Source organism: Salvelinus fontinalis, chromosome 13 (assembly GCF_029448725.1).
Source record: "Salvelinus fontinalis isolate EN_2023a chromosome 13, ASM2944872v1, whole genome shotgun sequence".
In the NCBI taxonomy this organism is placed as follows: domain Eukaryota; kingdom Metazoa; phylum Chordata; class Actinopteri; order Salmoniformes; family Salmonidae; genus Salvelinus; species Salvelinus fontinalis.
The window spans coordinates 32428581-32452884 of record NC_074677.1 but is presented as its reverse complement, the minus strand read 5'-3'; the positions used below and the strand labels follow the sequence as shown (position 1 = coordinate 32452884).

The 24304-nt window shown below is 41.3% G+C and overlaps 1 protein-coding gene across 5 annotated transcripts in view; it reads right to left on the bottom strand.

Moving 5' to 3' along the window:
• Window positions 1-24304, bottom strand: part of LOC129868440 (cell adhesion molecule 1-like) — a 542438-nt gene that overhangs the window by 68378 nt on the left and 449756 nt on the right. For 3 of the 5 annotated variants that reach the window (XM_055942416.1, XM_055942417.1, XM_055942420.1), the window contains one exon: window positions 5853-5942. The exons of the other annotated variants lie outside the window; for them this stretch is intronic. In XM_055942416.1, the coding sequence (XP_055798391.1) occupies window positions 5853-5942 (90 nt within the window). The remainder of the gene's footprint in view (window positions 1-5852; window positions 5943-24304) is intronic. 5 annotated transcript variants of the gene reach the window in all.

Sequence of the window (24304 nt, the reverse complement as noted above, 5' to 3'; positions counted from 1 at the left end):
TGCAGATGGCTTTATGTGGCACTAAGTTGAAAATCTAATACAATCAAATGGTTATAGTTAGTCCACAATAGTATGGCAACCGAGATGTCGTATTGACCTAATAATAGAGTTGACTAATGATTTGTGACATCATCGTCTTGTCATGCACATATTGGCGATTGGAGTGAGAAAGGAAAACAGTTGGCGAAAGTGACAGGTCACATCCATGTCCATTACTCACTTAACAGAATGTTTCAACATCATTTATAGATCAACTGGCAGCCTGCAAATACTAGGGCTCGTTGTCAAAAAGCGTCTCACAGTAGAAGTGCTGATCTAGGATCAGGTCCCCCTGTCCATGTAGTCTTATTCATGTTTACCTCAAAGGCAAAACTAATCCTAGATCAGCACTAGGTAAGTACATGCGGTCCCAGATCTAGAGGACCCATTGGTATCTTGTCAGTGTTTCTCCAAGACAAAAAACAATTCAAGTCTGTTTTGTTTGGGGGGCTTAAAAGTAAGCCTATGCAGTAGTAAGGAGAAACATTGAATCTGCAGTAACTGGTGAGCTAAGGTAGCATGAGTTGCAACAGAAAAATAAAATCTATTGCCTGTTCATTGCATCAGGTACAAGATGATACAAGAAAGGCAGGGGAGAGATCAGAGCTACATGTATCAATCTAACTCCTTTCTGTATAATAGCCTTAACAGGAAATAGGATCAAACGAGTGACTCCATGCAATGATAACATCAGTGCTCAGCATTTACAACGCCGGCTCCAAAGGCTAACAAAAGTTTAGTCGAGCACCGATCTGAACTTTAACATATCACTTTACCGCTAACTGTCGAGGTCATTGTGAATGCATTCTCGCGACAGCGCAAGGAGACAGTTAACTTTTTGCATATCGCTTTTGCATAAGGCAAATATATTTTGAGGAGTGGCAAGGGACCTGAACTTTTCTGGTCGAAGTGAGACGCACCTCACTAGAGAAAAGAAGAGTCTATGGCGCTACAATATATGAATGTGAATGGAAGAGAAGGAAGTCGTCCGCCTGTCCCAGTCCCAGCTTTCTTGTCTGAGCGTTTGAAAATAGGGCGTCATTGTCACCCCTTAGGAAACACAAAGGAGTCAGACAGGACGGGATACAGCCCCAGATCATGATAAGATTGTGGGAGCAACGAGAGAGAGAGGAGAGAGAGGGGGAGAAGGGAGAGGGAGATGGTGAGAGGGAGAGAAAGGGAGAAAGAGAGAGGGAGAGAGAAAGCGGGTGAACATTTTAGAGAGAATTGTGATGGGCGCAAGCGGGCAGCTCTGAGGAGTGCCAATGACAGCCTCGAGTTGCAGTGGGAGGGACCCTGAGCCTAGCCTCTCCAGTAGGAACACAAAAATATAATCCAAGATGGCAGCCAGACAGTCTGTTCGTTTGTATGTCTGATCGTTGAGATCTGAGTTTGTGTTTTAACACTATTTTTCTTAATATGAATTACAAATGTAAATATCTCTGCCATTTTTAAAGTCATGCCCCCTTCCGTCCTTGAACTTTCCAAAATAAGTATATTTAACACACGTATGCTTTTAGAATTTTGATAATAAGTTAAGAGGACACGTAATTTCCAAGAAGTTACTTGTTTAAGTCACATGAAGGTAAGACGTTTTTATTTATATACAGTATAGTATCAGAAAGAGCAGAGTCTGAGGTTTCCAAAACAATTAAAATACTACCAAATTGAAGAGATGAGCTCTATTTCAAAATGTAACTTTTTCCAAGAATAACCACTGTTCCATGTGCTCCACACTTGAGCACATGGAAACAGATAGCCTATATTAACATTAACGAATTAAAAAGCTATTGTGTTCTTTGAATTATTTTTGTATTCTGTTACTCAAGACCTTCATAAACACAACCAAAATATTTGTTTTACGATAGCATACTGTATATGAAATGTGTTTATTAATCTCTGAAGCTGGAGACTCTTACCTCCCTCACTAGCTTTAAGCACCAGCTGTCAGAGCAGCTCACATATCACTGCACCTGTACATAGCCCATCTGAATAGCCCACCCAATCTACCGCATCCCCATACTGTATTTATTTATTTATTATCTTGCTCCTTTGCACCCCAGTATCTCAACTTGCACATTCATCCTCTGCACATCCTACCATTCCAGTGTTTAATTGCTATATTGTAATTACTTTGCCACCATTGCCTATTTATTGCCTTACCTCTCTTATCCTACCTCATTTGCACATGCTGTATGTAGATTTTTCTACTGTATTATTGATTGTATGTTTGTTTATTCCATGTGTAACTCTGTGTTGTTGTATGTGTCGAACTGCTTTACCTTATCTTGGCCAGGTCGCAGTTGCAAATGAGAACTTGTTCTCAACTAGCCTACCTGGTTAAATAAAGGTGAAATAAAATTTTAATAAATTATTAGACTGTTAGAATATTGGAGTCAAAATTACTTGTTTTGGCTTGAAGGGGGGTCCCCAAGAAGCCAGGCTTTTCTAGTGTTAATTACCCTGATCCTGTCACTTTGATGTAAATGTGGATGCTATATACAGTTGAAGTCGGAAGTTTACATACTGTACACTTAGGTTGGAGTCATTAAAACTTGTTTTTCAACCACTCCACAAATTTCTTGTTAACAAACTATAGTTTTGGCAAGTCGGTTATCTACTTTGTGCATGACAGAAGTCATTTTTCCAACAATTTACAGACAGATAATTTCATTTATAATTTACTGTATCACAATTCCAGTGGGTCAGAAGTTTACATACACTAAGATGACTGTGCCTTTAAACAGCTTGGAAAATTCCAGAAAATTATGTCATGGCTTTAGAAGCTTCTGATAGGCTAATTGACATAATTTGAGTCAATTGGAGGTGTACCTGTGGATGTATTTCAAGGCCTACATTCAAACTCAGTGCCTCTTTGCTTGACATCATGGGAAAATCAAAAGAAATCAGCCAAGACCTCAGAAAAAAATTGTAGACCTCCACAAGTCTGGTTCATCCTTGGGAGCAATTTCCAAACGTCTGAAGGTACCACGTTCATCTGTACAAACAATAGTACACAAGTATAAACACCATGGGACCCCGCAGCCGTCATACCGCTCAGGAAGGAGACGTATTCTGTCTCCTAGAGATGCATGTACTTTGGTGCGAAAAGTGCAAATCAATCCCAGAACAACATCAACGGACCTTGTGAAGATGCTGGAGGAAATGGGTACAAAAGTATCTATACCCACAGTAAAACGAGTCCTATATCGACATAACCTGAAAGGCCGCTCAGCAAGGAAGAAGCCACTGCTCCAAAAACCGCCATAAAAAAGACAGACTACAGTTTGCAACTGCACATGGGGACCAAGATCATACTTTTTGGAGAAATGTCCTCTGGTCTGAGGAAACAAAAATATAACTTTTAGGCCATAATGACCATCGTTATGTTTGGAGGAAAAAGGGGGAGGGTTGCAAGCCGAAGAACACCATCCCAACCGTGAAGCACGGGGTGGCAGCATCATGTTGTGGGGGTGCTTTGCTGCAAGAGGGACTGGTGCACTTCACAAAATAAATGGCATCATGAGGGTGAAAAATGATATGGATATATTGAAGCAACATCTCAAGACATCAGTCAGGAAGTTAAAGCTTGGTCGCAAATGGGTCTTCCAAACGGACAATGACCCCAAGCATACTTCCAAAGTTGTGGCAAAATGGCTTAAGGACAACAAAGTCAAGGTATTGGAGTGGCCATCACAAAGCCCTGACCTCAATCCTATAGAAAATTTGTGGGCAGAACTGAAAAAGAGTGTGCGAGCAAGGAGGCCTACAAACCTGACTCAGTTACACCCGCTCTGTCAGGAGGAATGGGACAAAATTCACCCAAGTTATTGTGAAAAGCTTGTGGAAGGCTACCTGAAACGTTTGACCCAAGTTAAACAATTTAAAGGCAATGCTACCAAATACTAATTGAGTGTATGTAAACTTCTGACCCACTGGGAATGTGATGAAAGAAATAAAACCTGAAATAAATCATTCTCTCTACTATTATTCTGACATTTCACATTCTTAAAATAAAGTGATCCAAACTGACATAAAACAGGGAATTTTTACTATGATTAAATGTCAGGAATTGTGAAAAACTGAGTTTAACTTCTTGATGCTAGGGGTCAGATTTTTTATATTTTTTTAAACAACGTTCCCAAGGTAAACAGACTATTTCTCAGGCCCAGATCGTAGAATATGCATATAATTTACAGATTAGGATAGAAAACACTCCAAAGTTTCCAAAACTGTCAAAATATTGTCTGTGAGTATAACAAAACTGATTTTGCAGGCGAAAACCTGAGGAAATCTAACCCGGATGTGATTTTTTTTATTTTTAATGTTTTTTTTTTTTTTTTTTTTTTTTTAAATCTGTGTTTCATTGCCCGTCCCTCTTCCATTTAAAGGGGTAACAACCAGATTCCTTTTCAAATGGCTTCCTTAGGCCGTGGACCAGGCTTTAGACAGTTTCAGGCTTTTATTTTGAAAAAGATTTTTCAAAACTAGTCAGGTGTCCCTTGATTAGTTCCTGCGCGCGAGAGGGGTAGCTCAATATTTTCTTTCTCTCTCTTATTGAATAGGTTACGGTCCGGTTGAAATATTATCGATTATGTATGTTAAAAACAACCTGAGGATTGATTATAAAAACATTTGATATGTTTCTACAATACTTTTTGGAATTTTCGTCGAACGGAACGAGGCTGTGGTTTTCTGAACATAACGCGCAACCCAAATGGCGTTTTTCTGTTATAAAACTAATATTTATCGAACAAAAATAACATTTATTGTGTAACTGGGAATCTCGTGAGTGCAAACATCCGAAGATTATCAAACGTAAGCCATTTATTTTATTGCTTTTCTGACTTTCGTGACCATGCTAATTTGGGGCTAGCTGTTCTAGCATTGATTAATACACTCACAAAAGCTTTGATTGCTTTCGCTGTAAAGCATATTTTCTAAATCTGACATGATAGGTGGATTAACAACAAGCTAAGCTGTGTTTTGGTATATTTCACTTGTGATTCCATGATTATAAATATTTTTAGTAATATTTTTGAATTTGGCGCCCTGCAATTCAGCGATTGTTTAGGAAAATGATCCCGCTAAAGGGATCTGTGCGCAGAGAGGTTAAATGTATTTGGCTAAGGTGTATGTAAACTTCCGACTTCAACTGTATGTCCACTATTATTTTTTAGATCTCAGTCTCAATTTTATGGAAATTGTTTGGAAAAAGAATCCTGACTGATTAGGCCTGTTTTTGCCTTGGTCTATTCATGACTGACACCTGTTTGGAATGTTGGGATGTGCTGAGCCAGGAGCGTATGTCTGTGCCCAAGGCCTGAGATTCTGATAACACCATTATGTCTGCATTTGTCATATTTGCTCATATTTTCTAAATCATGTCCATTTTCGGGGTTAGACTTCTGACATTATTATGTACCAGACCAAGACATGCTCTATTTTTTAATCAGACTTGGTAGAGAATGCATGGTATCTACCAGCCCAGGATTTGGTTGCAAACTTCCAGAGATCAACAATAAAAACATAACAATACGTCTCAATCTTATCAGGACTGGCAGACAGCAAATATTTCTATTTTCCTCACACACTAGGGGTTGTCAGGTCATACATTACCATGAGTAGAGGGTGGTGGTAATGATATCTGTAGAATAAACATGCTTACATACACACACACACACTCGCAGTGTGGATGTTGTAAGTGGTGGTGTTTGTGGTGTGGTGGGTAACGCATATGCACACAAACAATGCACGCACAACCAGCACACGCACACACAAACACAGGGAGGTGGTGGGAGGTTATACTGTACCTGCAGTGGCTTCAGGGAGAGAGATGGTGGTGGTGGTGGTGGGAATTGTGGTGGTAGCTGTAGTGGGTATAGGGGTAGTGGTGGGGGCATCTGGATGAAGAAAACAAATACATGACAGACACAGAAACTAATGAGTAAACCATGAAAACAAAATACACAACGAAACAGACCTGGGGTAAAATACCACTTTGAAATATTTCAAATACTTTGAGCGTTTGTGCCAGATTGGCAGGGTTGAGCTTTGAGACTGTTGTATTGGCATGAAGTCAGGCCAGCATAATCAAGCACAGATAAAGTATTAGAAATTATTTAAAATAGTATTTGGACCTAGGTCTGCAGTGAAATAAGGCAATTGTGATGAGGACATTATTGATACCAGTGATAGTGTATTTGTGTGCCTCTAAGCCTGTCATAAACCAAGTTATGTAAAACATTAATTAAGTTTAGGTATTCATTCCAAGTAGTTAAGAAGCCGTAACTCACGGTTTAGCCCTTCCTCATTGCGAGGCTACAGTATGTTAACAGGCAATCACATTGCCCCTATTGGACAAGTAATTACCATGTACAATACCAGTCAAAAGTTTGGACACACCTACTCATTCAAGGGTTTTTCTTTATTTTTACAATTTTCAACATTGTAGAATAATAGTGAAGACATCAAAACTATAATAACACATATGGAATCATGTAGTAATAAAAAAAAGTGCTTAGCAAATCTAAATATATTTTATATTTGAGATTCTTTAAAGTAGCCACCCTTTGACTTGATGACAGCTTTGCACACTCTTGGCACTCTCTCAACCAGCCTCGTGAGATAGTCACCTGGAATGCATTTAAATTAACAGGTGTGCCTTGTTAAGAGTTAATTTGTGGGATTTATTTCCTTTTAATGAGTTTGACACAATCAGTTGTGTTGTGACAAGGTAGGGGTGATATACAGAAGATTTGGTAAAATACCATATTATGGCAAGAACAGCTCAAATAAGCAAAGCGAAACGACAGTCCATCATTACTTTAAGACATTATGGTCAGTCGCAAAAACCATCAAGCACTATGATGAAACTGGCTCTCATGAGGACCACCACTGGAAAGGAAGACCCAGAGTTAACACTGCTGCAGAGGATAAGTTCATTAGAAATACCAGCCTCAGAAATATCAGCCCAAATAAATGCTTCACAGAGTTCAAGTAATAGACACGATCAATTGTTTTTCAACAGGACAATGACCCAACACACCTCCAGGCTGTGTAAGGGCTATTTGACCAAGAAGGAGAGTGATGGAGTGCTGCATCAGATGACCTGGCCTCCACAATCACCCACCTCAACCCAATTGAGACGGTTTGAGATGAGTTGGACTGCAGAGTGAAGGAAAAGCAGCCAACAAATGCATATTTTCCAAGACTGTTGGAAAAGCATTTCAGGAAAGCTTGTTGAGAGCATGCCAAGGGTGTGCAAAGCTGTCAAGGCAAAGGGAGGCTACTTTGAAGAAGCTCAAATATAAAATATATTTTGATTTTTTTAACACTTTTTTGCTTACTACTTATGTGTTATTTCATAGTTTTGATGTCTTCACTATTATTCTACAACGTAGAAAATAGTAAAAATAAAGAAAAACCTTTGAATGAGTAGGTGAGTCCAAACTTTGACTGGTACTGTAAATACGTATACCATAACGTAAATTCACCATTCTCGAAAAATGCTTGGCTAGTGCATAATCCACTAGAGCTGGCATTATATCAATAAAAAGCCCCATCACAAGTTCAAACAGAAAAAAAACTAGAAATCCCAAACTCTATCCTTTAAAAAAACATGGACACGATTAGTGATGAAAATGCAATGTCCAACGCCCATGACATCAACAAACAAACAAACACAGTTGCACAACGTGATGTCCAAGGGAGGGAGGGACGTTCGACACACAGACTTTCAGCTCAAGGCATTTTACTTTTACTTCATTAGTCGGCTCACCCCCCACCAATAACTGTAGGGGGACATCAAAAGTGACATTCTCTCAGTCGGAGTGCTGGTGCTGCATTAATAAGAACCTGGGGCTGAGGCTTTCAGTCAGGAGAGAGGCTCGACACTCGGCATGCTGCTCAGATTGCCTGAGAGTGTACCAAAAAACAGTGGGAAGTGTTAAAGTAGTGCAAAGAGCGAGTGATTGGAGCAGCTTTTTCCAGCGATGAGAGAGACAACAACCAAACAGGTTAATGAAATGAGGGGGGAGAGAGAGAAAGAGGGAAATAGAGAGAGAGAGGAGAGAATTTTCTGTTGTGCTGAAAGGTGTGAGCAGTGACTTGCGCCCGCCGCCACAACTGTTTGCCGGTCTGTCCCTATCTAGCCAGACAGATACCACTGTGTTAACATCTGTGTAGGTGGGGGGAAATTTGCAGACATTCTCCCTTCCTACCTCCCTCCCTTCTTTGTTTGTTGTCTGTGTTCCATCAGAACATCACGGCAGGAGGGCCCAGAGACACTTTCCAACAGACTAATGATGAGATGTGGAAGACAGGCAGGCAGAGAGGGACACATCAGAGAGACGGACGTGCGTGGGCAGTGACAGCTTAAACGTTGTCTTCAAACATGCTGTGTTTACCAAGCCTTTTAATATCACTGACAGGATAAGCAAATCATATTTGAAATGATGCTTTTTTTAACCTTTATTTAACTGGGCAAGTCAGTTAAGAACAAATTCTTATTTACAATTACGGCCTAGGCACAGTGGGTTAACTGCCTTGTTCAGGGGCAGAACGACAGATTTTTACCGATCTAGCAACCTTTCGGTTATTGGCCCAACGCTCTAACCACTAGGCTATCTGCCGCCAATAATGCCAATAATGCATGGCAATAAAATTAAATGAATGCTGCCCATCCCTGCAGGAAAATAATGCTTATAAGAAATCCTGCTACGCCCTCTGACGAACTGTCAGACAGACAAAGCATCAATACAGGACTATGATCGAATCCTAATACACTGGCTCTGACGCTCGCTGGATGTGGCAGGGCTTGCAAAATATCACAGATTACAAAGGGAAACACAGCCGTAAGCATCCCAGTGACGCAAGCCTACCAGGCCAGCTAAATGCCTTCTATGCTTGCTTCGAGGCAAGAAACACTGAACCATGCATGAGAGCATCAGCTGTTCTGGACAACTGTGTGATCACGCTCTCCGTAGCCGATGTGAGTAAAATCTTTAAACAGGTTAACATTCAAAAGGCCGCAGGGCCAGACGGACTTCCAAGACGCTTACTCAAAGCATGTGTTGACCAGCTTGCAAGTATCTTCACTGACATTTTAAACCTCTCTCTGACCCAGTCTGTAATAACTTCATGTTTCCAGCAGACCACCATTGTCCTTGTGCCCAAGAACGCCAAGGTAACCTGTCAAATTACTATTGCCCTGTAGCACTCACATCTGTAGCCATGAAATGCTTTGGAAGACTGGTCATGGCTCACATAAACACCATCATCGCAGACACCCTGGACCCACTCCAATTCGCATAGCGCCCCAATAGAACCACAGAAGACGTCATCTCTATTGCACTCCACACTGCCTTTTCCCACCCGAACAAGAGGAACACAGATGTGATAAGGATGTTCATTAACTAAAGCTTAGCGTTCAACACCATAGTGCCCTCAAAGCTCATCACTAAGCTAAGGACCCTGGAAATGAATACCTCCTTCTGCAACTGGATCCTGGACATCCTGATGGGCCGCCCCAGTTGATGAGAGTAGGCAACAACACATCCACCACGCTGACCTTCAACACGGGGGCCCCTCAGGGGTGCGTGCTTAGTCCCCTCCTGTATTCCCTGTTCACCCACAACTATATCAGGCGGTGTCAGAGGAAGGCCCTAAAAATCTTAAAAGACCCCAGCCACCCAAGTCATAGACTGTTCTCTCTGCTACCGCATGTCAAGCGGTACCGATTCACCAAGTCTGAAACCAACAGGACCCTGAACAGCTTCTACTCCAAGCCATAAGACTGATAAATAGTTAATTAGTTAACCAAATAGTTACCCAGACTATCTGTATTGACCCTTTTTGCACTAACTTTTTTGACTAATCACATATGCTGCTGCTACTATTCATTATCTGTCAATTTATTCCTAGTTATATGTACATACAGTATCTACCTCAATTACCTCGTACCCATGCACATCAACTCTGTACTGGTACCCTGTGTATATAGCCAAGTTATCATTATTCATTGTGTATTTATTATTACTTTTATTATTTGTTTTACTTTTCTATTTCTCTATTTTCTTTCTCTCTACATTGTTGGGAAGAGCCCATAAGTAAGCATTGCACTGTTAGTCTACACCTGTTGTCAAAATACATTTGATTCAAGCTTGAAGGTAAAGAAATTAAGAAATGGTGCTTGTATCTGCTGAAATGGAGGATTACATTTCTCCATCACTTTCATTGCTTTCGGTTCTGACTGACAGTTTGTAATACTAGCTGCAACTTGTGTGTCTGAAATGAGCATATGCCAGTGGGCTCTTTTCATAGCTTATGAATGATGTCAAACGAGATTTGAGGGAAATCTAAGGACCTCTGCTATGACTTCACCTCAAAATGTTAAGCATACTTGGTGTTGACTAGGGCTGTGTCTCAAATGGCATCCTATTTCCATTATAGTGCACTATTTTGACCAGGGCCCATAGGGCTCTTGTCATAAGTAGTGCACTAAATAAAAAAAGAGGGTTTCATTTAGGATGTAACCAAGGCTATTAAACATTTTCAATTGACCTTCCAGAGCTAAAAGCTGGGGTAAATAAAACAGGTGTGACTTACAGATGTGACTGGCATGCCAACCCATAACTCTAACCATAACCAATTGGGTTCACTGGTGCCATATCCCTTTAGTTTTTCCAGACTGAAACACACATTCTTTAATTTTACTACGAGGATCACATCACAATGGGCAGCAATACATCTTCCAAATGTTTCTTCACGTCAACAACACTCAAAGTTGGCGGCCATCTTGTGGTGTATACAAGGGTCACCTTCCCTTTACTGGAGCCCACCCAGAATACCGTCGGTATATCTGTAGCACTTTCCATCTCCCCAGGGGGGCACAAGTGGACGAGTTTGCCAGCATATTTCTCCAAGGGAGAGGTACTTAAAGAGATTTGTATATTTGGCTTGTCAATAAAGTACATTCATGGATCATGGGATGTCAGAGCTTAGTTGTTACCTGTCCCAAACTCCCTGTGATTCATAAGGCGTGCTTTGACAGGGCAGTTGCTTTCACGTCGTTTTTCGGAACAGTGCACCCATGTTGATTATCTTTGCCAAAGGTGAGACAGGAGGGAGCTTGGGGAGTAGTGGCATGATGAGTTTCTACACTGACTGAAGAAATCAGCTTGGCGTTAAGAAGAAAGTAGATTGATGAAGTGCCTATAGTTGATCATCTTCTGTGTAAAGGGGTATATTTAAACTGTACTTTACTTCAGTACATTAGACAAAGAGGAACAGTTGTAATATACACTACCGGTCAAATGTTTTAGAAGACCTACTCATTCAAGGTAGTGTTTAACAAATGAAAATATATTTGATTTTTGAGATTCTTCAAATAGCCACCGTTTGCCTTGATGACAGCTTTGCACACTCTTGGCATTCTCTCAGCAAGCTTCATCTGGAATGCTTTTCCAACTGTCTTGATGGAGCTCCCACATATGCTGAGCACTTGTTGGCTGCTTTTCATTCACTCATCCCAAACCATCTCAATTGGGTTGAGCATTCCATCACTCACCTTCTTGGTCAAATATCTCTTACACAGCCTGGAAGTGTATTGGTCATTGTCCTGTTGAAGAACAAATGATAGTCCCACTAAACCCAAACCAGATGCTGGTTAGGTGTGCATTGAATTATAAATAAATCACAGACAGTGTCACCATCAAAGCACCCCTACATCTCCTCCCTGCTTTACGTTGGGAAATACACATGCGGAGATCATCCGTTCACCCACACCGTGTCTCACAAAGACATGGCGGTTAGAACCAAAAATCTCCAATTTGGACTCCAGATCAACGGACAAATTTCCACCGGTCTAATGTCCATTGCTCGTGTTTTTTGGCCCAAGCAAGTCTTCTTATTGGTGTCCTTTAGTAGTGGTTTCTTTGCAGAAATTAGACCATGAAGGCCTGATTCACGCAGCCTCCTCTGAACAGTTGATGTTGAGATGTGTCTGTTACTTGAACTCTGTGAAGCATTTATTTGGGCTGCAATTTCTGAGGCTGGTGACTCTAATGAACTTATCCTCTGCAGCAGAGGTAACTCTGGGTATTACATTTCTTTGGCGGTCCTCATGAGCGCCAGTTTCATCATAGCACTTGATGGTTTTTGCGACTTTGCACTTGAAGAACATTTCAGATTTAGACATTTTCCGGATTGACAGACCTTCATGTCTTTAAGTAATGATGAACTGTCGTTTCTCTTTGCTTATTTGAGCTTTTCTTACTATAATATGGACTTGGTCTTTTACCAAATTGGGCTATCTTATGTATACCCCCCTACCTTGTCACAACACAACTGATTGGCTCAAATGCATTAAGGAAAGAAATTCCACAAATTTACTTTTAAGGCACACATGTCAATTGAAACGCATTCCAGGTGACTACCTGTGCAAAGCTGTCATCAAGGCAAAGGGTGGCTACTTTGAAGAATCTCAAATATAAAATACATTTTGATTTGTTTAACACTTTTTTGGTTACTGCATGATTCCATATGTGTTATTTCATAGTTTTGATGTCTTCACTTTTATTCTACAATGTAGAAAATTGTAAAAATAAAGAAAAACCCTTGAATGAGTCGGGGTTCTTAAACTTTTGACTGGTAGTGTACACTGAACAAAAATATAAAAGCAACATGTAAAGTGTTGGTCCCATGTTTCATGAGCTGAAATAAAAGATCGGAGAAATTGTCCATATGCACAAAAGCTTATTTCTCTCAAATGTTGTGCACAAATTTGTTTACATCCACGTTAGTGAGGATTTCTCCTTTGCCAAGATAATCCATCCACCTGACAGATCTGGCATATCAAGAAGCTGATTAAACAGCATGATCATTACACAGGTGCACCTTGTGCTGGGGACAATAAAAGGACACTCTAAAATGTACAGTTTTGTCAAACACCACAATGCCACAGACGTCTCAAGTTTTAAGGGAGCGTGCAATTGGTATGCTGACTGCAGGAGTGTCCACCAGAGCTGTTGCCAGGTAATTGAATGTTAATTTCTCTACCAAAAGTAATTTTAGAGAATTTGGCAGTGCCTCCAACCTGCCTCACAACCGCAGACCACGTGACGGCATCGTGTGCGCGAGCGGTTAGCTGATGTCAACGTTGTGAAAAGAGTGGCGGCGGTGGCGTTATGTTATGGGCAGGCTTAATCTCCGGACAACAAACACAATAGTATTTTATCAATTTGAATGCACAGAGATACCGTGACAAGATGATGGGGCCCATTTTGTTTTAAAGGTATCTGTCACCAACAGATGCATATCTGTATTCCCAGTCATGTGAAATCCATAGATTAGGGCCTAATTCATTTATTTCAATTGACTGATTTCCTGATATGAATTGTAACTCAGTAAAAAAAATATATTGTTGCATGTTGCATTTATTTTTTTGTTCAGTATATTTTGTTATAATGTATTCTGTTCGACTCCAGAAGGCTTTTTCACCTTATTAAATAGATACACGTGTGGGGAAGAAAGTCCACAAAATGGTTCCCTTTTGTGTTCCTTTGATATTTTAAGTAGAAATCGTGCACCAATATTGCATTTTAAAAGCCTGTTATATTAAATGAAGTGCCCTTTAGACCACATGGAAAATTCAACACGTCAGATTTTTTATATGAATAAAGACTTAAATTGCCAATTTCAGCATTTTGACATGTCCCTCTGAGTAGTCTCTGTGACTTTTAGGAAGATTTTAACCAACCATCATTGTAAAGCCCTAGTTATTTTGTTGCTTTGACAAAGTCATTTTTGAAGATCATACATTTTTTCATGTGATTATTTATTTTTTTGTCCCTCATTTTATGGTCAACCCTTTTATGTGGACTGAATTACTTGTTGGTGAAACTATTCCTTAAATAAATAAATAAAATCAAACATGTCAAACCTGTTACCCATAGAGAGAATTTTAATTATTTTAACAATTTCATAAAAAAAAAGAAGAAGCTTTCATTCAATTGCCCACCCGTTACACACAACAAGCTTCAGTACCTCTGTCACAAGGGGATTTATGGCTGATTTAAGATGAAATCGTCAACCCTGTTTCGGTCAACCCTGTTACTTTTTAGGGAACTTAATAGGAATTCACTATAGTATATCTTTTTTTTTAACTTAACCTCTTGAATTGGGAAACATGTTTTTTATTAAGTTGAACATGTGTTCTTCATGACAGAATGTAAAAGTTCACTGAAATCAAAAGTTACACGACCCAAAGGGGACTCATTTCGTGGAATGACCCGCATTGCTTTTGTTCCAGCATGGAACAATTTCAGAATTAAACCAACCCGGCATTGAGGCGGTCTGCATTTGTACACACTCCATTAATCTTCTATTATTTTTTTGGTATTATTTCTAACAAAGAACATATTCCATTCCTATAAACAGAGGCTTGAAAAAAATAATGGCTGAACAGACAAATAGGGGGGACTATCTTGCGGCGGGAACCTTACTAACTGGGCTTGTGCCACTGATGAGTTTCACACACGTCGGGAGCTGACAAACTCGAGCTCGGTGGTGGTGCTACTTAATTGGATTTATCCCATAATGAACTGCAAGGGCCCAGCAGATGTTTGGGTTCATCGGTGTCAATAGCTCATTAAAAACTTGGCAGCGATAATAAGATCTATACTTTCCCTGCTTGCCACCCTCCAAACAGGCTCGACTGGAGCAAATATTAAGCAAGGTTTCCTTACAAAAAGCAGCACTCCACGCTACCTGCTATTCCAGTAATGTTGTATCAAACGCAGTGGAAGCTTATTGACTTCAAATATAGGAAGCTGAGTGAGTTTCCCTGTTGAGTCACTGTGGCTTGTATACCGGGCAGAATAAGAATTGTCCCAGAGTTCTTGGAGCGGAGGCTGCATTAAAATACTGGGACTACCTGACAGACAGAAAATATCCCTCCCTAGTCAAGCTAAGTGCTAAAAACTCCAGAGGTGGAGTTTTTCACCTCCGGTGTCTCGTTTTTATCCCCTTAGACAGCGGAGTATAAACACACCTATGAAAATTTGCTCAGGTGGATATGACACAGCAGACATACACAGACATATGGAGGGGAGGGGAGAGGCAGGCAGGCAACAGGCTAATTAATCCTTTAACCAAAAGAGAGGTGTGGGAGTGGCAAACTAGCATGTGGGGGGCAGTATAAGAACCTCACTCAAGTCAATGAGGAAAACAGAACAATCAAATCAAATGTATTTATAAAGCCCTTCTTACATCAGCTGATATCTCAAAGTGCTGTACAGAAACCCAGCCTAAAACCCCAAACAGCAAGCAATGCAGGTGTAGAAGCACGGTGGCTAGGAAAAACTCCCTAGAAAGGCCAAAACCTAGGAAGAAACCTAGAGAGGAACCAGGCTATGAGGGGTGGCCAGTCCTCTTCTGGCTGTGCCGGGTGGAGATTATAACAGAACATGGCAAAGATGTTCAAATGTTCAGAAATGACCAGCATGGTAAAATAATAATAATCACAGTAGTTGTCGAGGGTGCAGCACGTCAACACCTCAGGAGTAAATGTCAGTTGGCTTTTCATAGCCGATCATTAAGAGTATCTCTACTGCTCCTGCTGTCTCTAGAGAGTTGAAAACAGCAGGTCTGGGACAGGTAGCACGTCCAACAATCTGGCTAATAGAGCTTTTAAAGTATACTGTACTTTGGGCTGTGGATTTCCCTACCAGCCACAGCTTTACATATTGGAGAGGAGTGGAAAGTAATCCGGTCAAATCTCCCAAATGGCTCTTTCCTGCTCGGAGGGTAGGAAAGGTCTGGGAAGACCAAGACAAACTTTCTCATCCTGAGCCCTTCGAAACTCAATAATAGTGCATCCCCTTAAGTTTTGCATATCCAAAGGCAAAAACAGATTGAGGTTGATAAATGAAATATCCACACCTCTTATGACTAGGCCCCGTAGCGCAAGTCGGTATGTCAATAAAAACTAGAGGACAAAACACAGGTAGAGCTTTCGTTCTGATTAAATCCCTCTTACTCAATCATTCCAGAGATGTATGAAATAAGGGTGGAGATGGGTGAATGATGTGACACTACAGCACAATAACAATAACTAAAGCACACACATCTCCCACTGCTAAAAGAGCACTGGGGGTGGTTGACTCCAATTAAAAGCTAATGAACAGCACAGAGGAGTGACCCCCCCCCCCCCCCCCCATTAATCGCCCTGGCAGATAGTAGGCGACTCTTAGCGAGGCGCTGGGCATCCCTCTGTCACCCGCACATCAATGGGATGGTGCCCGACACTTGCTGCGCAAAGAATTAGAAACCCCCCTACCTCTCCCAAATCTGCCAGCTGCATGATATGAGAAATTATATTGATGGGGGCCCCTCTTAGGAGGCGGAGAGGAGGAAAAGAAGAGCTGAGGAAAACAATTACAGTCTCTGGCAACGGCACCAAGCTAACAATGGCCGTTGGAAGCCAATGGCACACCTGCAGCGAATGCTTGTCTCACGCAATCAAGGGGCGGACAATTACACATTAATAAACGCTGTGTGGGGTTGCGAGGGGGAATGTCCCTTGTCGGGCCCACTCATGTGTTTTGAATGGCATCTGTTCGTATGTTAACCTAATTGTGTTCATTTTCATTAGAGGGAGTGAATAGCACGGAGACCTCTGCAAATTACTGTAGCCCATCTTCGCTGGGGTAAATCAATGCCATCTTGCATCGTGGGAAGCAGTACAATTTCCTAATTATGCAATTGTGTGTTATTCAACCATAAAGATGGAGAGAAGCTATCTCTTCCATATTGAAGACTGATATCGACACAACAGTGTTAGTCCTGATTACCAACGATGACTAGACAGCCTAGAGGGAGGAGGTGAGGGCAGTGGAGCAGTGGTGCCAGAAAAATAACCTCTCCCTCAACGTCAACAAAACGACAGAGCTGTTCATGGACTTCAGGAGACAGCAGGGATAATGGCGCCGGAGAGGATGGCTGCCGTTTTACGGGCTCCTAACCAACTGTGCTATTTTGTTTGTTTTTTCACATTGTTTGAAACTCATTTTGTACATCATGTTGGTGCTACCGTCTCTTAGGACCGAAAAGAGCTTCTGGACATCAGAACAGTGATTACTAACCTCGAACTGGACAAAGATTTTTTTCGTTAATGAGTTTGGTCCTGGTCAGTCCCTGGATGGGAGAACAGATGCTGCTGGAAGTGGTGTTGGAGGGCCAGTAGGAGGCACCCTTTCCTCTGGTCTAAAAAAATATCCCAATGCCCCAGGGCAGTGATTGGGGACATTGCCCTGTGTAGGGTGCCGTCTTTCAGATGGGACGTTAAAAGGGTGTCCTGACTCTCTTTGGTCACTAAAGATCCCATGGCACTTATCTTAAGAGTAGGGATGTTAACCCCGGTGTCCTGGCTAAATTCCCAATCTGGCCTTCATACCATCATGGCCACCTAATCATCCCCAGCTCACAATTGGTTCATTCATCCCTCCTCCTCTCCGCTGTAACTATTCCCCAGGTCATTGCTGTAAATGAGAATGTGTTCTCAGTCAACTTACCTGGTAAAATAAGGGTTAAAAAATGTAAAATAAAAGGCAGACAAAAAGGATACACTGCTTTGTCAAGACAAGGCCCAAATCCCTGTCATCAGCGTGAAGAAAAAAACGGAGGAAAAGGGGGAGGAGGGCGGGGAGCCTTGTAAGAATTTGCTGACGAGTAGGTAAACCACCACTTCCCTCCGTATTATTGGCCATCGTGCAATCATTGGAAAACAAACTGTACGATCTGCGATTAAGACTATCCTACCAACGGGACATTAAAAATTAATATCTTATGTTTCACTGAGACGTGGCTGAACGACAACAAGGATAATAAAGACCTGGCTGTCTTCTCCGTGCATCGGCAGGACAGAGCAGCTACGTCTGGTAAGACAAGAGGCGGGGGTGTGTGCCTATTTGTCAATAACTGCTGGTGCGCGATGTCTAATATTAAAGAAGTCTTGAGGTATTGCTCGCCTGAGGTAAAATACCTCATGATAAGCTGTACACCACACCATCAACCGAGAGTTATCATCTATATTATTCATAGCCGTCTATTTACCACCACCGATGCTGGCACAAAGACCGCACTCTACAAGCTGTATAAGGCCATAAGAAAACAAGAAAATGCTCATCCAGAAGTGGCGCTCCTAGTGGCCGGGGACTTCAATGCAGGCAAACTTAAAACCGTTTTACCTAATTTCTACCAGCATGTCAAATGTGCAACCAGCATAAAAAACAACTCTATACTGCCTCTACTCCACACACAGAGACGCATACAAAGCTCTGCCTCGCCCTCCATTTGGTAAAATCTGACCATAATTATACCCCCCTAAAGCAGGAATTACCAGTGACTCGCTCAATATGGAAGTGGTCAGATGACGTGGATGCTAAGCTACAGGACTGTTTTGCTAGCACAGACTGGAATATGTTCCGGGATTCATCCACCTAATTCACCGGCTTCATCAATAAGTGCATCAACAACGTCATCCCCACAGTGACGGTACGTACATTTCCCAAACAGAAGCCATGGATTACAGGCAACATCCGCACTGAGCTAAAGGTTAGGGGTGCAGTTTTCAAGGAGCAGAACACTAATTCGGACGCTCATAAGAAATCTCGCTATGCCCTCAGACGAATCCAACAGACAAAGCATCAATACAGGACTAAGATTGAACTGGCATTAAATGCCAACTGGCATTTACTCCTGAGGTGCTGACCTGTTGCACCCTCGACAACCACTGTGATTATTATTATTATTTGACCCTGCTGGTCATCTATGAACACTTTAATGCAAATCTCTATCAACAGGTTAAATGTGCAACCAGAGGAAAAAAAATTCTAGATCACCTGTACTCCACACACAGAGATGCGTACAGAACTCTCCCTCGCCCTCCATTTGGTAAATCCGACCACAACTCTATCCTCCTGATTCCTGCTTACAAGCAAAAATTAAAGCAGGAAGCACCAGTGACTCGTCTATAACTCACATCAGAGACCTGGCAGGGTGGTGCCAGAATAGCAACCTATCCCTCAACGTAACCAAGACTAAGGAGATGATTGTGGACTAACAGGAAAAGGAGCACCGAGCACTTCCCCATTCTCATCAACGGGGCTGTAGTGGAGCAGGTTGAGAGCTTCAAATTCCTTGGTGTCCACATCAACAACAAACTAGAATGGTCCAAACACACCAAGACAGTCATGAAGAGGGCACGACAAAGCTTATTCCCCCTCAGGAAACTAAAAAGATTTGGTATGGGTCCTGAGATCCTCAAAAGGTTCTACAGCTGCAACATCGAGAGCATCCTGACCAGTTGCATCACTGCCAACCCCTCTTTTACGCTGCTGCTACTTTCTGTATATCTTATCTGCATAGTCACTTTAACTATACATTCATGTACATACTACCTCAATTGGCCCGACCAACCAGTGCTCCCGCACATTGGCTAACCGGGCTATCTGCATTGTGTCCCACCACCCACCAACCCCTCTTTTTTATGCTACTGCTACTCTCTGGCCATCATATATGCATAGTCACTTTAACCACACCCACATGTACATACTACCTCAATAAGCCTGACTAACCGGTGTCTGTATATAGCCTTGCTACTCTTATATTCAAATGTCTTTTTACTGTTGTCTTATTTCTTTACTTACCTTCACACAAAAACATACTTTTTTTCCCTGCGCACTATTGGTTAGAGCTTGTAAGTAAGTATTTCACTGTATTCGGCGCACGTGACAAATAAACTTTGATTTGATCCTGAACTTTAGTCACAGGCACTAGCCGGCTATCACTTGGTTAGACTGCTGCCCTATGTACATAGTCATGGAACACTGGTCACTTTAATAATATTTACATGTTTTACCAACTGCACATGTATATACTGTTCTCCCCAATTTCATGATATCCAATTGTGATCCAGTCTCATTGCTGCAACTCCCCAACGGGCTCGAGTCATGCGTCCTCCGAAACATGACCCGCCTAACCGCGCTTCTTAACACCCGCCAGCTAACCTGCACCAATGTGTCCGAGGAAACACTGTTCGCCTGATGACCGAGGACAGCCTGCAGGCACCCGTCCCACCACAAGGAGTCGCTAGAGCCCGCAAGTAAAGCCCCCCCGGTCAAACCCTCTCCTAACCCTGACGACGCTGGGCCAATTGTGCGTTGCCCTATGGGAATCACGGCCATGGCCGGTTATGACACAGCCTTGGATTGAACCCGGGTCTTTAGTGACGACTCTGCGATGCAGTGCCTTAGAGCGCAGTGCCACTCGGGAGGTTGTATATACTGTTTTCTAGTCAAAACCTATCCTACACTGAACAAAAATATAAGCGCAACATGTAAAGTGTTGGTCCCATGTTTCGTTAGCTGAAATAAAGATCCCAGAAATGTTCCATACGCACAAAAAAGCTTATTTCTCTCAAATTGGGTGCAAAAATGTGGTTACATCCCTGTTAGTGAGCATTTCTCCTTTGCCAAGATAAACCATCCACCTGACAGGTGTAGCATAGCAGGAATCTGATTAAACAGCGTGATCATTACAAAGGTGTACCTTGTGCTGGGGACAATAAAAGGCCACTCTAAAATGTGATGTTTTGTCACACAACACATTATCACAGATGTCTCAAGTTTTGAGGGAGCGTGCATTTGGATTGCTGACTGCAGGAATGTCCTCCAGAGCTGTTGTCAGGTAATCTAATATTAATTTCTATATCATAAGCCACCCTCAACGTCATTTTAGAGAATTTGTCAATTCGTCCAACTGGCCTCACAACCACAGACGAGTATGGTGTCGTGTGGGCGAGCGGTTTGCTGATGTCAACGAAATACCCCATGGTGGCGGGGGGGTTATGGTAAGGGCAGGTATAAGCTACGGACAACAAACTGAATTTGAATGCACAGAAATACTGTGACGAGATCCTGAGGCCCATTTTGAGGCCCATGTTTACATATAGGCATAAATGGGACCCATGTCGCCAAAAAGTTATACTTTTGACTCATCTGTCCACAGAACATTCTTCCAAGAGTCTTGATGATCATCCAGGTGCTTCCAGGTGCTTCTTGGCAAACTTGAGTCAACTTTTTGGACAAGATGGGTCCCAATGTGTCTGACGAAAACCAAACACTGCATTCCACAGTAAGAACCTCATACCAACAGTCAAGCATGGTGGTGGTAGTGTGATGGTTTGGGGATGCTTTGCTGCCTCAGGAACTGGACGACTTGCCTTAACCTCTCTAGGATCGCGGGACGCTTGCGTCCCAACAGCCTGTTAAAATCTAGAGCGCCAGATTCAAAAAAATTATATAAAAATAAACTTGACTAAATTACACATATAAGATACCAAATTAAAGCTACACTCGTTGTGAATCCAGCCAACATGTCAGATTTCAAAAAGGCTTTTCGGCGAAAGCATAAGATGCTATTATCTGATGATAGCCCAATGTAAACAAGAGAGTGTAGCCTATTTCAACCATGCTGGAGCTACTCAAAACGCAGAAATAAAATATAAAACATGCATTACCTTTGACGAGATTCTTTTGTTAGCACTCCAATATGACCCATAAACAACACAAATGGTCCTTTTGTTCGATTAATTCCGTCCATATATATCCAAATTGTCCATTTATTTGGCGCCGTTGTACCAGAAAAAGCATCGTCCAATTTGCACAAAGTCACGACAAAATATCTAAAAAAATTACCTCAACTTTGCCAAAACATTTCAAAGTACTTTTGTAATACAACTGTAGGTATTTGTATACGTTAATAATCGATCAAATTGAAGACGGGTCAATCTGTTTTCAATACAGGATATCAACAAACTCACGGTACTTTTCAAGTCTTGCTCAACTCTCAAACATAAATACAAGACGTCACTCCACTTCCGGGTCAATATCTTTCTCAGTTCTCTAATGAAAAACCTTAACCTTTTTCCATACAATGGCTACATCCAGTGGAAGCAGTAGAAACTACGTAGATAGTGATTAGAATTCTGGTTTGCCCATGAGAACCCATTGAACACACAATGACTTAAAAAAAAAAAAAAGTTGGTCCTCAGGGTTTTGACTGCTATATAAGTTCTGTTATACTTACAGATATGATTCCAACACTTTTAAATATACTAATGATATGCATATCTTATATTCTGGGGATGAGTAGAACGAAGTTGAAATTGTGCACGCTATTTTTCCATATGTGAAAACTCTGCCCCCTATCCCCAAGAAGTTTTAATAGAAGGAAACATGAATTCTGCTCTGTATCAATGAATTCTACAGAAAAAACTCAGGCCATCCGTCTGTGAGCTGAAAATGAAGCGCAACTGGGTCATGCAGCAAGACAATGATCCAAAATACACAATCAAGTCTACATGAAAATTGTTAAAAAGCAAAAAATTTGACTTTTTGGAATGGCCTAGTGAAAGTCCAGACCTAATCCCAATTGAGATGTGGCAGGACTTGAAACGAGCAGTTCATGCTTGAAAACCGACAAATGTCGCTGAGTTAAAGTAGTTCTGCATGCAAGAGTGAGCTAAAATTCCTCCACAGCGATGTGAGAGTCTGATCAACAACTACAGGAAACATTTGGTTGCAGTTATGGCAGCTAAATGTTTTTTTTTTTTTTTAGTTTATTAACTTGACCATAAAAAAAAGCACACATAAAACTTGAAAAGCCTTACATGCACATTAGTACAATTATTGAGGATTACACACAAAGTCTGGATTTATTTCCATTGTGGTCCTCTTGAGACAAGATGGGTAGGCAAGATCAACACGGTTGCACACAGTTGATAGCGAGATAATAAAACATAAAAACAAAGAAGAACATCTACGTCATCATTGCAGTTGCATCGTAATGTATATTGAATAACCACAGAACACATCAAACTGATTTTTGCCCAGAAAGGACGTTGTTTTTATGGGCAGAGGCAACACATTCCAATCTGAGGCTCCAGTATACAAAAAAGTACCTTTCCCAGCATTACATGTATAAGCACACATTAGCAACACCTGATCTGGTGCTGTGATTGTGTGTATCTTTAACATGGGGAAAGTAATCAGTTAGATATCTGGACGCAGAACCACAAATATTCCTGTAAACCATACCCAGTCTAATCTGGGCACCTTAGCCTCAACAGGCAGCCAGTTTAGTTCCTGAGAGCAGCTTATTCTGGAGCTTCCACATCAGAAGCATAGATAAGCAACCAAACCAGGAAGAACTAGCGTAGTCAAAATGGCATTAAATGAGGGAAGTGGCCATCACTAGCACTACCAGTTATTGAGTGTAAGGGAGCAATTATTTTCTCACACAGGGGAATTGGCTATTGATTCATTTTGTTAATTAAATAAATAAAATAAGTATATATATTTTTTGTTATTTGTAAACTCAGGTTCCTTTTATCTAATATTAGGTTTTGGTTGAAGATCTGAAATGTTTCTATATTTCAAAACGATAGGTGGTCATTGGACAAAGAGACTGTCAAATCAAGTGAAAACCGCCTGTCTCTTTGGTGCAAAATGATGGCTGTCCTTCGTGGGCTAATTGACGTGTTGTGTAGCCAATACGTAATGTAGAATGATGAAACAAAGTTTAGTTGCTTTCTAGAGTGACTAAGGATTGCACAGAAACTGAACTTGACTGGGTGAAACAAGGTTTAGCCAGTGAAATTTCATAAGATAGTTTTTTTGCAAGTTGAAAGACTTGGATCGTGTTAGGCTATAAAAATGTATTTTATCAAACAAAACTACCGAATGTAAGTACATTATATACAGTCAGAGGTGAATGAATCAAACCAGTTGCCTTGATAAGTGTTTTGTTGTTGTGCACTATCCTCAAACAATAACATGTTATTTTTTCGCTATAATTGCTACGGAAAATTGGACTGCAGTTAGATTAACAATAATTTAAGCTTTCTGACCATGTAAGACATGTCTATGTCCCGGAAAGTTGGCTTTTGTATACAACGCCTTTCTAGTTAAATATCGCATATATTTAGCAGCAACTGTCCCGATTTTGGGACACTGATCCAGTAAAGGTTAATTTGTGGAATATCTTTCATTCTTAATGCATTTGAGTCAATCAGTTGTGTTGTGACAAGGTAGGGGTGGTATACAGAAGATAGGCCTATTTGGTAAAAGACCAAGTCCATATTATGGCAAGAACAGCTCAAATAAGCAAAGAGAAATGACAGTCCATCATTACTTTAAGACAT